General features: G+C 46.9%; 1 protein-coding gene across 2 annotated transcripts in view; it reads left to right on the forward strand.

Moving 5' to 3' along the window:
* Positions 1-8,429: 8,429 nt before the first annotated feature.
* NAE1 (NEDD8 activating enzyme E1 subunit 1) overlaps positions 8,430-15,560 on the forward strand; it is a 29,015-nt gene continuing 21,884 nt past the window's right edge. For both annotated transcript variants that reach the window (XM_018566449.1, XM_018566448.1), the window contains exons 1-3: positions 8,430-8,497; positions 11,001-11,104; positions 13,761-13,821. In XM_018566449.1, coding sequence (XP_018421951.1) covers positions 8,454-8,497; positions 11,001-11,104; positions 13,761-13,821 — 209 coding nt within the window. In that variant the 5' untranslated portion in view covers positions 8,430-8,453. The remainder of the gene's footprint in view (positions 8,498-11,000; positions 11,105-13,760; positions 13,822-15,560) is intronic.

The raw sequence follows: 15,560 nt of genomic DNA on the forward strand, positions 1-15,560 counted from the left end.
ATTGGGTATTCATACCAAAAAACGTGGCAGGTGCTCTTTGCACTAAAAAAGTGAACATTTCCCAGTACGCTCACCAGCCAGCCTGTCAGGAGGAAGGCCAATCTCCCTTAAAGGTACAGGTACGCACAAGGGACCCAGCACATCACAACGGCAGCTGAGACCACCCATGCGTCACTGCACCAAATCAGTCTTTCTGCAGAAGACATGTATCTAAACCTCTGCTTTTAACCTTAGTGGTTAGACAGGTTTTTTTGCATGCTGGTTGGTGAGTGTGCCAGGAAACTTTTTACTGTTTGAAGCTCTTCCGTGTGCACCTTGCTGTAAAGCTGGTAACGAATTGATGAGTGCCTTTGCCATTTGTTTGGCTTGCCTAACTGTAATCTATGACAGCCGCCATTTTGGAGCATATATAGCAAAGGATGAATTGGGTGCAGGTTAACCTGGAGGTAGCCCAATCCTCCTTAAAGGCACATCAGAATGGCAGCTGGGGACACACTGGGGGCTTCAGCTACCATTGTGATGTGCTGGGCTTCTGCTATGTCCCTATGCCTTTAAGGGGGATTGGGCTACCTCCTGGTAAACCTGCACCCAGTTCATCCTTTGCTATATATGCTGCATGATGGAGGCTGTCATAGATTACAGTCCTTTGCTATACACTGAGTGGCCAGATTATTATGACCACACCATCAGTACTTCGTTGGGCCACGAGATGACTCCACGAGATGACTTCGTTGGGCCGCCTCATGACTCCACGAGATGTTGAAAGGTGATGCGAGGAATCTGACACTGCATTGTTGCCCTTCTGTTGTCTTGTACCAGTCTTGCCACTCTCCGTTCTGCCCTGACAGTCCAGTCTTTAAACACTTTAACAATGAGCCCCTCTTGAACATTTAACAAATTCTGCTGTTTTGCTGATACTCGCTCCATGGCTCGCGCCAACAATCATCCCACGTTCAAAGGCTGTTAAATCGCGTTGTTTACCCGTATCTTCAGAAAAGAAATCACTTCTACTGTCGTGGTAAACAACCTGCTTCCCTATTTATAATGGTCTGGCCCTCTAACAACTTCAGCGTGAAATTATAGCTAATTTGCCTACAAACGTCAGGTGGTCATAATAAACTGGCCACTCAGTGTATATATACTCCATGATGGAGGCTCTCATAGATTAGAGTTAGGACCACACACACAGAGGAGCCTTGACGAGGCCGTGCGGCTTCCACATATATTGCAAAAGTTGTGCAACTTAATCCTCTGTTTTTCCCCTAATATTTAAGATGGTGTAGTTATGCAGACTGGCTGGTGAGTCTGCTGAGAAATGTCTGCTTTTGTACTGTATAAAGCCCTTTCATCTGCACCTTGCTCTAAAGCAGGTTAGGAATTGATAAGTGTGTTTACCATTTGTTTCACTAAGTGCTCTTTGCAGCCCCACTGGGCCATGTCAGGATAATGGGACATAATTTCTAATGGTTAGAGAGCCTGCAGACCTGTTTGTACTAACTACGACAACAGCTTAATCTGCACCCTTTGATGATGGCTGTGTCATATTGTGTGACCACCTCGCTGAGCTGTGACATGTAAGGTGCTGTCACAGAAATCCAGGCCGCTATAAATATCGCAGCGCCAGCTCAGGGTAGGGGATTTCTCCGAGATGGTATGTCGCACAAGGCTCTTAAAATAGCCCCCGTGTTACTATGTATACCCCCGAGTGGCTCCCCCCCCCAGCCCCTTGGCATAAGCGATGGGTCTCTCTGGATCTTTCCCTGGCATGACACCAGCCTCGAGACTTTCCTACACCCACTTGCCAAGGCCGGACATGCCAACTCGAGATGCCACGGCTAACACCTGTGGACAGCCAGGCTCTTGGTGGATTAACCCTCGCATCAGCAATATGGAATTAGAGCGTCTTGAAAACGAAGCTTTAGAAATATAAAGCATATACATCATGAGGGGGCAGGAGGGAGAAGGCCTACAGGTAATAAAGAGAACCTGTCCCCAGACCATACATTTCAACAAAGATCTTCCCATAAGTACATTTCATTTATTTTATGAATGGCATTTACCAGTAAAGCCATCCACAAGCCTGTAGCTTGTCAATCAACACCTGGCCACACATAGTCCCGCCCACTGCTTTTTGGATTGGCAGCACTGCCTCTGTTATTGAAACCCTCCCACTTTGAGCTGCAGTGTCTGGTTGGAGGAGTGGCAGAGATGAGTAAATGAGGAAATAAAAACTTTTGGCAGAAAAAACAGCTCCCATGTGTGTTTAGCTGTTGGCCTACAGTTGTATTTTAAAGGAGAACTATGGGGTTAAGTCTTTTCCCCATAGTTCTCCTTAGGGTAACGAGAGGACACAAACTAGCGTCCCCCCGTCACCCTAGGCTCAGTATACCGCGCGCTGTAGCTTGCGGTATACTGAGACGCCGCAGTATACTGCGAGCAGCTGCTCACGATATACTGAGACGCCGCAGCTGAAGCGGATCCCGACAATTGTGCCGGGATCCGCCCAACTGCGTGACTGACAGCTGGCTCTGCCTATCTAAAGGCAGAGCCAGCTGTACCCGCCTCCTCCCCCATCCGTTCCGCCAGTCAGCGCTGGAGGATCGGAGCGGGGAGGGGGGAATCCAGCCCCTCCCCTGTCACGGCAGAGAGCAGTGACAGGATCGAGAGGTGAGCGAACGCCGGTATGTGTTCCCTCACTTCCCGATCTACTGAGCCGACCTGTGACAGTCTTATTGTCACAGGTCGGCTAGAACTATGAGGTGAGTGAAAATCACTCACCTCATAGTTCTCCTTTAAGGCAGCTTATTCCAGGGCTGTCATCTTTATCCTTCCATCAAGGTTAAAGATGGCTAAGTGAATAACTGAACCAGAATAACCACTTGCATATCAGGTTCTCTAACATGTCTGTCAAAAAAAAAACTTTTTCAAAGATGCCCGTGGAACAAGGAACATGCTGAAAGGAGAAGAGAGCAGAGAGATTACCTCATCAGTCCATTGCTGCTCTTTTACTATCCAATCACAGACTGAGGGCTGGGAGGTGACCTAGCTGTGTTGCTTACCCGCAGTAGAGAAAAGCCAGGTCACCAGACGGTGTGCTGTGTGGTAGAGTAGAACAAACACTTCCATATCAGATTCTCCAACTCCAACTTTGTAAAAAAAAGATGCCCATGGAACAAGGAACATGCTGAAAGGAGAAGAAAGCAGAAAGAAGAACTCATCACCCTGTTGCTGCTCCTTCACTGTCCAATCACAGACTGAGGGCTGGGAGGTGAGCTAGCTGTGTTGCTTATCTGCAGTAGATAAAAGTCAGGTCAACATGCTGAGTGTACTGTGTGGTAGAGCATAATAAACACTTCCATTTCAGATTCTCCAACTACAACAATTAAAAAAAAAACTCTTTCAAAGATAGCCGGGGAACAAGGAACACACTGACATGAGAAGAGAGCAGAGAGATAACCTCATCAGTCTGTTGCTGCTCCTTTACTGTCCAATCACAGACTGAGGGCTGGGAGGTGACCTAGCTGTGTTGCTTACCTGCAGTTGAGAAAAGTCAGGTCACCAGGCTGAGTTTACTGTGGGGTAGAGCAGAACAAAGACTTCCATAGCAGATTCTCTAATTCCACGTATCCAAAAAAACAAGACCATGACAACACTTGGCAATTCTAAGCCTTCTGGTGCAGCCACAGAGCAGCCAAGAACGCTACCTACAGACAGTATCACAAGGAGTTGGCAGCAGCCTTTAACTCTGAGGCCAACGAAAGGCAACCATAAAGGCCAAAGCGCACTTTTACATGGCAGTAACCCATTTGTTACCACAATCCACGTATCCCTGTTGTGGTGTGATTTAGTTTAAATGGCGCCCCAGCACACCAAGGCAATGCAGCTCCAACACACATGCTTGGCAGAGCACCCCGATGCACACTAAAGGTACCCATACACTGTTCGAATGTCGGCCCGATTTTGAGGAACCGGACGTGTGTGGTGCCGTCGGCTGCCTTTCAGACCGGCATCCCTCGATCACCTCATCGAAGGAGACGACTGGAAAATTTTAGGTCGATCACAGCCGACAGCCAATGAGCTGCCTGTTCTGGTCGGGTATTCTGACAGTGACCGGCAGCAAATGTCAGAATACAATGTAAACAGCGAGATTCCTTGATCGACACACTGTTAGTGTTGATGGAGGAATTGGGTCTATTTTTTTTATTCAGCCCGCAGGTTGAAGGAAAAACAATTGATCACTGTATGGCCAGCCAACACAGTAGCTTGTTTCGTCAATTTTCTGGTCCATTCTTGTGCATTGGCAGCCCATTTCAAATGAACAGGCTGCCCAAATGCAATACATATTAGCGCACGTGCGTTAACAGAATACCCAGGTACGGCAAAGTGCAAATGAGCCCTAAAACATTCAGTGACTTGCTGTGTTCCTATGCCACTAGGGACTTTTCCAAGCCAAGTCAACAAAGCTGCTGAGCTTTATCAATGTTTTTGACCTTTTCAAGTTATGTCAATAAAGTTTTTGCACTTCGACAACGTTTTTGACCTTTGCTGGTCAGCAGTCAGGGGTATCCGGTGAAAAGTCATTTGTCTGCATGCACGGTCTCCACAACACCAGTGTACATTCACCGGACCGCCGGCCATAAATCAAGGCCAGCAGCCAGGCGGTTAATATCGGAGGCGACTCTGTCCCACGTGCTGAGAAGGGGGTTCAAGCCATGACAATTTATTCTTGGCCCCAGGGTGGATACGTATGTGTTTACACTCCCTGCAGTCCTCACATGTGTGGAATACTTTCCATGTGAAGTGGCTCTCGCAGAAGGCTTGCACTTGTTAGCAAATTTTAACACAGCGGAAACTTAGACATCACAACACAAGGCGAGCAACACCCAGTCCGTATACTGAGCTTGCAGTCTGTAGCGCACATAGCAGCCAACGCAAGGACTGTACTGTCTGCTAAAGCGGAGTTCTGGGCAAATGAACTCAGCACAAATTAATGTAGTTCTGTATTTAATAATATAATAATGCATACATTATATGTATGCATTATTACATTATTAAATGCATTTGTTTTATTGCAAGCAGTGTAACTACCTGAATTCGTCTTGGTATCGGCATCTTGCAGTCCCTGCTTCCTACGAATACAGCGTCACTGTCTAATACAAAACCTGGCCTGCCCCTTTGTGCCTGTGGCTCACCCAACTCTAGAAAGATTTCAGAAAGGCAGGAATTGGGTCGGATCTAAGCTCTGAATGTGCAGGAATTGGGCCTTATCTGAGGGTTGAAGGTGCAGGAATTGGGGTTTATCTGAGGTCTGAAAGTGCAGGAATTGAGTCTGATCTGAGGTGGTATAATGCAGGAATTGGGGATGAACTAAGGTGTGAAGGTGCAGGAATTAGGGCTGATCTAATGTGTGAAGGTGCAGGAATTCGGGCGGATCTGAGATCTGAAGGTACAGAAACTGGGGCTGATCTAAAGGTCTGAAGGTGCAGGAATGGGGGTTGATCTGAAGTCTAAAGGTGCAGGAAATTGGGGCTGCTCTGAGGTCTAAAGGTGCAGAAATTGGGGTTGATCTGAGGTCTGAAGCTGCAGAAATCTGGGCTGATCTAAGGTTTGAAGGTCCAGGAAATGGGGCTAATTTGAGGTCTGAAGGTGCAGGAACTAGGAATGATCTGAGGGCTGTATATGCAGGAAATGGGGTTGAACTGATGTCTGAAGGTGCAGAAATTAGGGTTGATCTGAGGTGTGATGTTGCAAGAACTGGGGTTGATCTGAGGTCTGAAGGGTGCAGAAATTAGGGTTGATCTGAGGTGGGAATGTGCAGAAACCGGGGCTGATCTGAGGTCTGTAGGCATAAGACTTGGGGCTGATCTGAGGTCTGAAGGTACAGAAACGGGGCTGATCTGAGGTCTGAAGGTGCAGGAATTAAGGTTGATCTGAGGTCTAAAGGTGCAAGAACTGGGGTTGATCTGAGGTCTGAAGGTGCAGGAATTAGGGTTGATCTGAGGTGTGAAGGTGCAGAAATCGGGGCTGATCTGTGGTCTGAAGGTACAGAAACTGGAAACTGATCTAAGGTTTGAAGTTCTGAAGGTGCAGGAATTGGATCTGATCTGAGGTCTGTAGGCGTAAGACTTGGGGCTGATCTAAGGTCTGAAGGTGCAGGAATTGGGGCTGATCTGAGGTGTGAAGGTGCAGGAATTTGGGGTGATCTGAGGTGTGAAGGTGCAGGAATTTGGGGTGATCTAAGGTCGCATAGGGCAGGAATTGGGGCTGATCTGAGGTCTAAAGGTGCAGGAATTGGGTCTGATCTGAGGTCTGAAGATGCAGGAATTGGTTCTGATCTGAGGTCTGCAGATGCAGGAATTGGATCTGATCTGAGGTCTGAAGATGCAGGAATTGGGTCTGATCTGAGGTGTGAAGGTGCAGGAATTGGGGCTGATCTGAGGTGTGAAGGTGCAGGAATTTGGGGGGATCTGAGGTGTGAAGGTGCAGGAATTTGGGGGGATCTGAGGTGTGAAGGTGCAGGAATTTGGGGTGATCTGAGGTCGGATGGGGCAGGAATTGGGGCTGATCTGAGGTCTAAAAGTGCAGGAATTGGGTCTGATCTGAGGTCTGAAGATGCAGGAATTGGGTCTGCTCTGAGGTCTGAAGATGCAGGAATTGGGTCTGATCTGAGGTCTAAAGGTGCAGGAATTGGGTCTGATCTGAGGTCTGAAGATGCAGGAATTGGGTCTGCTCTGAGGTCTGAAGATGCAGGAATTAGGTCTGATCTCAGGTGTGAAGGTGCAGGAATTGGGTCTGCTCTGAGGTCTGAAGGTGCAGGAATTGGGGCTGATCTGAGGTGTGAAGGTGCAGGAATTGGGGCTGATCTGAGGTGTGAAGGTGCAGGAATTGGGGCTGATTTGGGGTGATCTGAGGTCTGAAGATGCAGGAATTAGGTCTGCTCTGAGGTCTGAAGATGCAGGAATTGGGTCTAAACTGAGTTCTGAAGGTACAGGAATTGGGTCTTTAAGGCGTTCCCGACTGTGGTCACACGCTCGCCTCCTCCACATACAATACAGAACTAATAGTCCTGCATTGCATGTGATGACACGGAAGGACGACCTACATCCTGGAGTGGCAGGTAGTAGAGGAGATCAGTGAAGCCTGCTGGAGGGAGGAGTAAGGTGAGCAATACAGCCTCTTCCTGCACCCCTAGAGCTAACAAGCATTCAACTCTTGCAGTGTGTGTGTGTGCATTTTTATAGACTGTAAATATGAGGATAGCTGATAACTTCGGTTCACACCAATGCCCTGCTGTGCTTTTGTTTATTGTGTGGTATCATGCAATGTTTTATGCTTTAAAGTGTAACTGCCCTTTTGTTGTGGTTATACTTACATTGCAGTGTCCCTGTAAGTCTTATACTCTCATGTCCCTCATACAGCGATATATCGTACCTGAGGCCGCTGAGCCGTTTGTGGAAATCTTCAGAGCAAGGCCGCACAAGTGTTCTGCACTCTCCATTTAATCCTATGAAGTTCATACTCTGCCGGAACATTGCATTTCGTTTTTTTTTTTTTTACAGGGTTTTCATTTTGGCAGAATATAAATTCATGACAGGGTCACTTTAAGCACATCAGGTAAGGAAAAGTGTCATGAAATAAATGACATCGCTGACCTGAAGATTCAGATGGCCTGGTTCTCATACTGATTCTCTGGCTTCATTACTTTCCGGCCCTAACTCCAAACAAGTTTCCCTGGCTGTCTTGTTTTGCATTCATGCCCCCAAGTCAGAGATCCAGAATGTATTAAAGCTGAAGAACTGTCCCAAGAACCAGGCAACTGGCATTTTCAAAAAGAGTGGATTGCCTAAATTTCTCTTATGACTGAGTTACTTGAAGAAAGCCTTTTCTTTTACCAAATCCATTTCCTATGACTTGCAGCAGGAAAAATAACAAAAAAAAACTTTTATTTTTGCACATCATAACATTTTAAAAAATGTCTCGCGCTAACATGCAAAAAGACGCTTGCATGCATTAAACTGTGCCAGGGATGGGAACTGCAAGACGTTTCTAGTGTGGCCTAGGGTGGGGAACTAAAGGAGCTTTAATAAAAATGTTGATTTTTTTTCCAAGGGATCCACATTATAACATATCACAATAGAAAAGATCTCACACATCATAACCAGTTAACACAATCCCTTCTTGCGCTAGATGATGTGTCATCGCCACCTGGTGGTCAAGATCAGGTACTGCTAGTGAGTTACTGCAGCTGGTTTGTTAGTGCCACCTGCCGGTGAAGTTTGAATACTTCAGCTGGTTCTGTATACGGCGTGTTAGCGCCACCTGCCGGTGGAGCCCGGGTACTGCTAATGGACTGCTGCAGCTGGTTCGGTATACGGCGTGTTAGCGCCACCGGCCGGTGAAGTTTGGATACCGCTAGTGGGCTGCTGTTTGTGGTTCACTTCCGGGTTAGGATCATGGCGAAGGTGGTGAAGGAGCAGAAATATGACAGGCAGCTCAGGTAGTGTATAATGCTGGAGGGGATGCTGAGACTGAGGGGGTGTCTGCTACAGTGTTATGCGTCAGTGTGCAGAGACTCAGTGCTGGGTATGATCACTGTGCAGGGTAATACACTGGGCTGTGTGTTTATTATTATCTGCATTGTTTAATTAAGTTTCTATAGAGATGAGTTGATCACTGACCAGTCCTGATTGACTGAACTTATGGGGGGAAATCGGTTGGAGTTTATAACATGATTGATTTTGCTATCCAAAGATTAGACCAGAGCTGGGGGTGGGGGTAGGGTTGGCACCTGTCCGGGATTCACCCGGACAGTCCAGTTTTTGAGTCCTGTGTCCAGGTTGCAGGCCAGCTGACACCCAGACACAAGACACTAAGTGCCGGCACTTTAATTTTTTGCCAGATGCGGCTGCCTGAGGTCTGGTGCTTGCTGAGGCAGCCTTCCCATGAGCCTCAGGTACCTGTAAACATCTCCATCTTCCTGACAACATGCTGCCTGCCTTTGGACCCCTGGTGAGACATGGCATAGCCTGCATAGCCCACCTGAGGGTCCGCATAGCCCACCTGAGGGTCTGCATAGCCCACACCAAATCTGGACCAGATCTGCATGAGTCTCTGCACATGCAGTGCAGTGTGTTATGCCGCGTTCTGGGCCGCTTTGGTGTGTTCCAGAGCAGAACAAATAGGGCTTGCTGCAGTTTTTCCACATGCTCTGGAACAGAACGCTGTCGTGTGAACTAGAGCCCAAAATACCATTGGAATACATCGGATGCATTTTTGATGCGTTCTGTAACTGCTCTGCATCTGCTCCGGACTTGGTGTGAAAAAGCCCTGAGATTCTGCACAGCCACCTGGAAATTGATGCACACAGCACTAGAGTGTTTGGGTTTCCCTTGAAGGTGGCAACCCTAGGTGGGGGCTCCATCATAAACATGCACGTCCAGCTGATTCCACCGCCCATGTTAAAGCCCAATGGGACTGCCAGCTTATATCATCTAAATACATTCCCGTTGCATCCAAATAAAAGGTGCCCAACGCTTCACAGTTGGTTTTCATTCCAAAGCAACCACAGCCTGAATAGAAAAGCCTGTCCCCTGCCAGCAGCTATAGAGAAGGACCCTTTCTCTTTGTCTGGAAGCAGTGGTCTGTCGCGCCCTCTGCTGAATCACATATGTAGCTCTGCAATCAGCAAAGCTCCTGTTCCCTGATGGTTTGTAAGCTCTGACTCAATGGAGGGTGTTGGACCTCTGCAGAGAGACTATTGCTTCCACTCAACTCAGAGCAAGTGTTCTTCTCTACAGCATGCTGCCAAGGGACAGGCTTGTCATCTCAGACTGTGGCTGCTTTAGAAAAGAATGAGGAGATTGTGCACACCTCTTGCTTTGATGCACCTGGAATGTATTTCACTATTTAAAGGCTTAGCCCATCTTGTGCGAAGACTAGTAATAGCAGCAATGGTGATATAATGATCAATGTGCAGTTACTCATTTTTGAGCAGAGCATTGCACCCACAATCAGAGTGTCATGGGTGCAGTGTGCAGGCTCTTGAAATGTTTTCCCCCCTGCCTCAGGTCTGTATGGAGGTATGGACCTGCTGGAGGACTTGTGGCTTTAAAGAAGAACTTCAGGTAAAGAAAAAAACTTACCCTTGCAGTTGGTCTACCCCGGGGGTAGCCAAACTCCGGCCCTCCAGCTGTGGTGGAACTACAAATCCCATGAGGCATTGCAAGATTCTCACAGACATGACTCCCGGAGAGAGCTGCAGCATGGGATTTATAGTTTCACCACAGCTGGAGGGCTGGACTTTTGCTACCCCTGGTCTACCCCCCACACTGCAAGGGTAAAATGCTCGTATTCTCTAAGGGGGGGGGCTCAAATAAAGCGGATATACTCACCTGATCCTCAGTCCCGCAGCGGTCACCACTCACCTCTTTTCTCCCCCCATTCTGACTATTGAATGTCCCTCCGCCTCCTCACATCTAATGCAAGTCGTTGGACCTGCATAAGATGTGATAAAGTCAGCGGCTCTTAGGCTGCCAGAGCCCAGGGGGAGGAGAGGCTGTGGGGACCGGTCTAGCAGCCCTGCAGGACTGAGGATCAGATGAGTATATCTTCTTTATTTGAGCCCCTTAGATAAAAACAAGCAGTTGACCCTTGCAGTGGGTAGCCCACAAGTTTTTCTTTGTCTGGAGTCGGGCACAGTCGCACTAAAAAGATCACAAAATCCTACAAGAAGATTGCAATGCCTCATGGCACTTGTAGTTCCACAACAGCCGGAGTGCCCAGGTTGCCTACCCCTGTAGTATTTTGTAGAACGAGCTGCTAGCCTTATCGTGCTTTGTATTTGCATTGCATGGAAAGGAAAGTAATGACAGTGAGAGCATCGCTGGCGTGAGCAATATCAGCGCCTTCCTGTAGCTTGATGTACTGCAGGGAGCAGTCTACCTGTTCATGTGGTAAATGAGCTCTGTTCTAAGCAATCTCATTCTCCCTTCTTTTCCCAGGTTATGGGGCGACCATGGACAGGAAGCTCTGGAGTCGGCTCATGTGTGTCTTATAAATGCCACAGCAACTGGCACTGAGATCCTTAAAAATTTAGTATTGCCCGGTGAGTAGTCATGTAAAGCCAAACTAAATGACCATTACTTTGCTAAAACACAGTGGGGGGAATTTACCAAAATCTGGAGCGGTTGCCCATGGCAACCCATCAGCGTCTCTCTTCACTTTGTTCAGTTTATATTTGAAAATAAGTGAAAGAAGCTGATTGGTTGCAGTGCAGATCTGCTCCAGTTTTGATAAATTCCCCTCCATGTGTCATAAACAATTGCCATTTTCGTAATGTGTTGGGCAGCCACTTGTAGTCTCCATAGGGAAAGCATGTCACAGGGTGGCAATGCAGAAGACAGGGACAGAGCGTTGTCACCCTGTAAGAGAAAGTGGCAGGATCATCAGGCGTTGTTTAAAAGAAAGCTGCAGATTGGAAAATATTACAAAATTACTTTTGAAATGACATCACCATGTTAAAGGTACCTTGAGATTTTAGTGATCGGATTGATAGGTAACCTGGTCAGCAATGATGAAAGCTACAATCACTGCAGGAGATTTGTGATATTTCATATACAATATTCTGCAGTCATGATGCCCAGAGACCCTGAATATTCATTTGTCGGATTTGTGTACCACTATTCTAGGACCCAGAGTGTCGGTGTGACGATATTCTGGAACCTTTAGCATAAGTGTGCTACTTTTCTGGGACCCCGGGTGTTATTGTGGTACTGTTCTAGGACCCCAAATGTCAGTGTGCTACTTTCCTGGGGCCCTGAGTGTCAGTGTTTTACTGCTGTGGGACCCTGAGTGTCAATGTTCCACTATTCTGGGACGCTGAGTGTCGGTGTTCTTCTATTTGAGGGCCCTAAGTGTCCGTGTTCTTCTATTCTGGGACCCTGAGTGTCAGTGTTCTTCTATTCTGGGACCCTGAGTGTCAGTGTTCTTCTATTCTGGGACCCTGAGTGTCCGTGTTCTTCTATTCTGGGACCCTGAGTGTCAGTGTTCTTCTATTCTGGGGCCCTGAGTGTCAGTGTTCTTCTATTCTGGGGCCCTGAGTGTCAGTGTTCTTCTATTCTGGGGCCCTGAGTGTCAGTGTTCTTCTATTCTGGGGCCCTGAGTGTCAGTGTTCTTCTATTCTGGGGCCCTGAGTGTCAGTGTTCTTCTATTCTGGGGCCCTGAGTGTCAGTGTTCTTCTATTCTGGGGCCCTGAGTGTCAGTGTTCTTCTATTCTGGGGCCCTGAGTGTCAGTGTTCTTCTATTCTGGGGCCCTGAGTGTCAGTGTTCTTCTATTCTGGGGCCCTGAGTGTCAGTGTTCTTCTATTCTGGGGCCCTGAGTGTCAGTGTTCTTCTATTCTGGGGCCCTGAGTGTCAGTGTTCTTCTATTCTGGGGCCCTGAGTGTCAGTGTTCTTCTATTCTGGGACCCTGAGTTTCAATGTTCTACTATTCTGGGGCCCTGAGTGTCTGTGTTCTTCTATTTAAGGACCCTTGGTGTTAGTACACTTATCCTGGAATCCCTGTTATCATGGTGGCAATATTCTGCGACCTGATTATCGTTCTGCTTCTACTTTGGAATCTTGAGTGTCTGTATGACACTATTCTGAGACTCTGAGTGTCTGTGTTCTAGTATTCCAGGACCTTTAGTGTCAATGTTCTCCTATTCTGGGACCCTGAGTGTCAGTGTGCTTCTTTATTGGAGCCCCGAGTATCAATGTACTACTGTTCTGGGACTCTGAGTATCAATGGTCTTCTATTCCGGGACCCTGAGTGTTAGTGTTCTTCTATTCCGGGACCCTGAGTGTTAGTGTTCTTCTATTCTGGGACCCTGAGTGTCAGTGTTCTTCTATTCTGGGACCCTGAGTGTCAGTGTTCTACTATTCTGGGACCCTGAATGTCAGCTTTCTACTATTCTGGGACCCTGAATGTCATTGTTCTTCTATTCTGGGACCCCGAGTGTCAGTGTTCTTCTATTCTGGGATCCTGGATGTCAGCTTTCTACTATTCTGGGACCCTGAATGTCAGTGTTCTACTATTCCGGGACCCTGAGTGTCAGTGTTCTTCTATTCTAGGACCCCGAGTATCAGTGTTCTTCTATTGGGACCCCGAGTACCAATGTTCTTCTATTGGGACCCCGAGTACCAATGTTCTTCTATTGGGACCCCGAGTACCAATGTTCTTCTATTGGGACCCCGAGTATCAGTGTTCTTCTATTGGGACCCCGAGTATCAGTGTTCTTCTATTTTGGGACCTCAGTTGCCAGTGTGCTGATTTCTTTGCTCCAGACGTGCTGTGTGTCAGTGCTATGAAGGAGATACCTGGTAAATATGTTGTATAATTTGGAATGATGTGTCTGCAAGCTAATCACTAATTAGAATAAAGGTCGCACCCAATTAAGCCCGTGATCTTCTAAACGCCATATAACTATTATCCCTAATGTCATGACTTGACATCCAGATTGATGACAATGACCGGCATTTATATGTCTGTGATTATACAAGTGATGCTTTGACAGTTTCATATGTCATGTATTTCCAGGAGGCTGCAGATGACTGTAATTATCATATTATGTGTGTCTATAGTGCCGCCGTCCTTTTATCGCTCTAACATAATGACCCTACAAGTGGAGAAATGTAATAATTTATCAGAGTGATCACTTAAATACTATTAACTATAAGTGAGTTAAATTGTGATTGGATAACTTCATTTCCTCTTTCTCCAGGCATCGGTTTCTTCACCATCGTGGATAGTAATGTGGTGAGAGGAGAGGATGTAGGTAACAAGTAAGTGCTTGTTCATAAGGAATGATACGGTATAATATGTAGTCATTTGATAGAAGAATAAAACGCTTTTTATTTGACATGAGCGTCAGTGTAAAATCTAATTCCATACAGTACTGTAGAGATGTATTAGAAGCTGAACCCCAGGCAAAAAAACTCTATTTAATCCAGTTATCTAATAAAGTGTATGTAAATCCTAACGATGGACTCCTCTTATTTGCCCAAGTTTGGTCTTTGTAAATACAATTGAAATTGTATTTTTTTTCTAGCTATTTTATAAGTGCAAATAATACCTGTTGATCCTGCCAGAAATCCATTCACTACCTGTGGATTGGCCACTATACATATGCAGCCGGTTCGCTGCTCCATTTTTCCAGGAGGATGTACTCAGGAGGACTAACTTCCTGTAGTGTGCTGACAGCACAATGCCTCTACCGCACTGAAATCCCAAGCAGTGGTATGAGCCCTGCCCAGTACACCTTTGTGGACTACAGAACACTTCCTGACTCTGTTCTTAAGGCAAGTTCACACCATTTTCCGGACTAGACTGGTCCGGAAAATGGTGTGAACCTGCCCGCAGTTCCAGTGCATTCTAGACTAGACAAAATTAGACGTGCAGTATTTTTCTGGTCTGGTCTGGAACGGACTGCACCGGTGTAAACAGAGTCCAGAAATAGCATAGGGATATATTAGGATGCATTTTAGGTTCGGAAACAATCTGGTCTGGAGATTATCTGGAGGTGGTGTGAATGGGCCCTTAAGGAGTCGGACGAAATTCACACAGTGGGTGCCGCTGTCGGCGTCCTTCCGGCCGGCATCCCTCGATCAGCTGATCGAAGGAGCCAGTCAGGAAATCTTTGTACGAACAGAGCCAATGAGCTGTCGGCCGCTGTCAGAATACAAAAGAAACAGCGGGGATTCCTTGATTAACATGCTCATAGCATTAATGGCGAAATCTGCTCTTTTTGCTCAGCCCGCCGTTTGAACAAGAAAAATAGAACAGTGTATGGGCAGCTTTAGCCCTCGTTCACACCTGAACGTTTTGTAGCGCGTTCTACGCTCGAAGAACGCTCTACAAAACTACGCTCAAAAATATAAATCCCAATGGTCTCGTTCCCACCTTGGCGTATTTCCGCCCGTCCCTAACGCGCTACAAAACGACCCACGCCTGAAAAGGTACAGGTACTACTTTGGGCCGTTTTTTGTTGCGCGTTTCCATTGGGATACAGCCAAGTAGCCTTCGGAAACGCGCGACGGTCGCGCAACTTTTTTACCGGTAAAAAAAACTGCGGCGGTCGCGCATATGCAATACGCCTAGGTGTGAACGAGACCTTAAGGTGACAACACTGCTCCTCCACAGATACAGTACAGTGAGTGAATATTGTCACCTTAGGACGTGGAAGTGTGTTACTGGCAGGATCACCAGGTGAACCAGCCACCACCTTTTAAGGAATTGTAAGCTTCTATACATTACATTCTTCTTGTTAAGTTTAGAAGCACTTGAATGGTCTTTATGCAACTGGTACAAAGTGCCCCAATCTGTCTTTGTCTACACAACAGGAAATACTTGAATTGGAACCATTCTTAGACAGTTGTCGTGAGAATAAATGTCCCCATTGGAAGGTTTTTACTGCTCTGGTGACAACTCAGAATTGAGGATTGTCCCTCTCTTTGTGTCTTGTATGCAGTGGTCACCAGGACAGATAAAGAGGAGGAATCTCACTACGTCTCACACACCCGAT

The sequence above is a fragment of the Nanorana parkeri genome, unplaced genomic scaffold, assembly GCF_000935625.1.
Source record: "Nanorana parkeri isolate BGI_ZX_2015 unplaced genomic scaffold, ASM93562v1 scaffold950, whole genome shotgun sequence".
In the NCBI taxonomy this organism is placed as follows: domain Eukaryota; kingdom Metazoa; phylum Chordata; class Amphibia; order Anura; family Dicroglossidae; genus Nanorana; species Nanorana parkeri.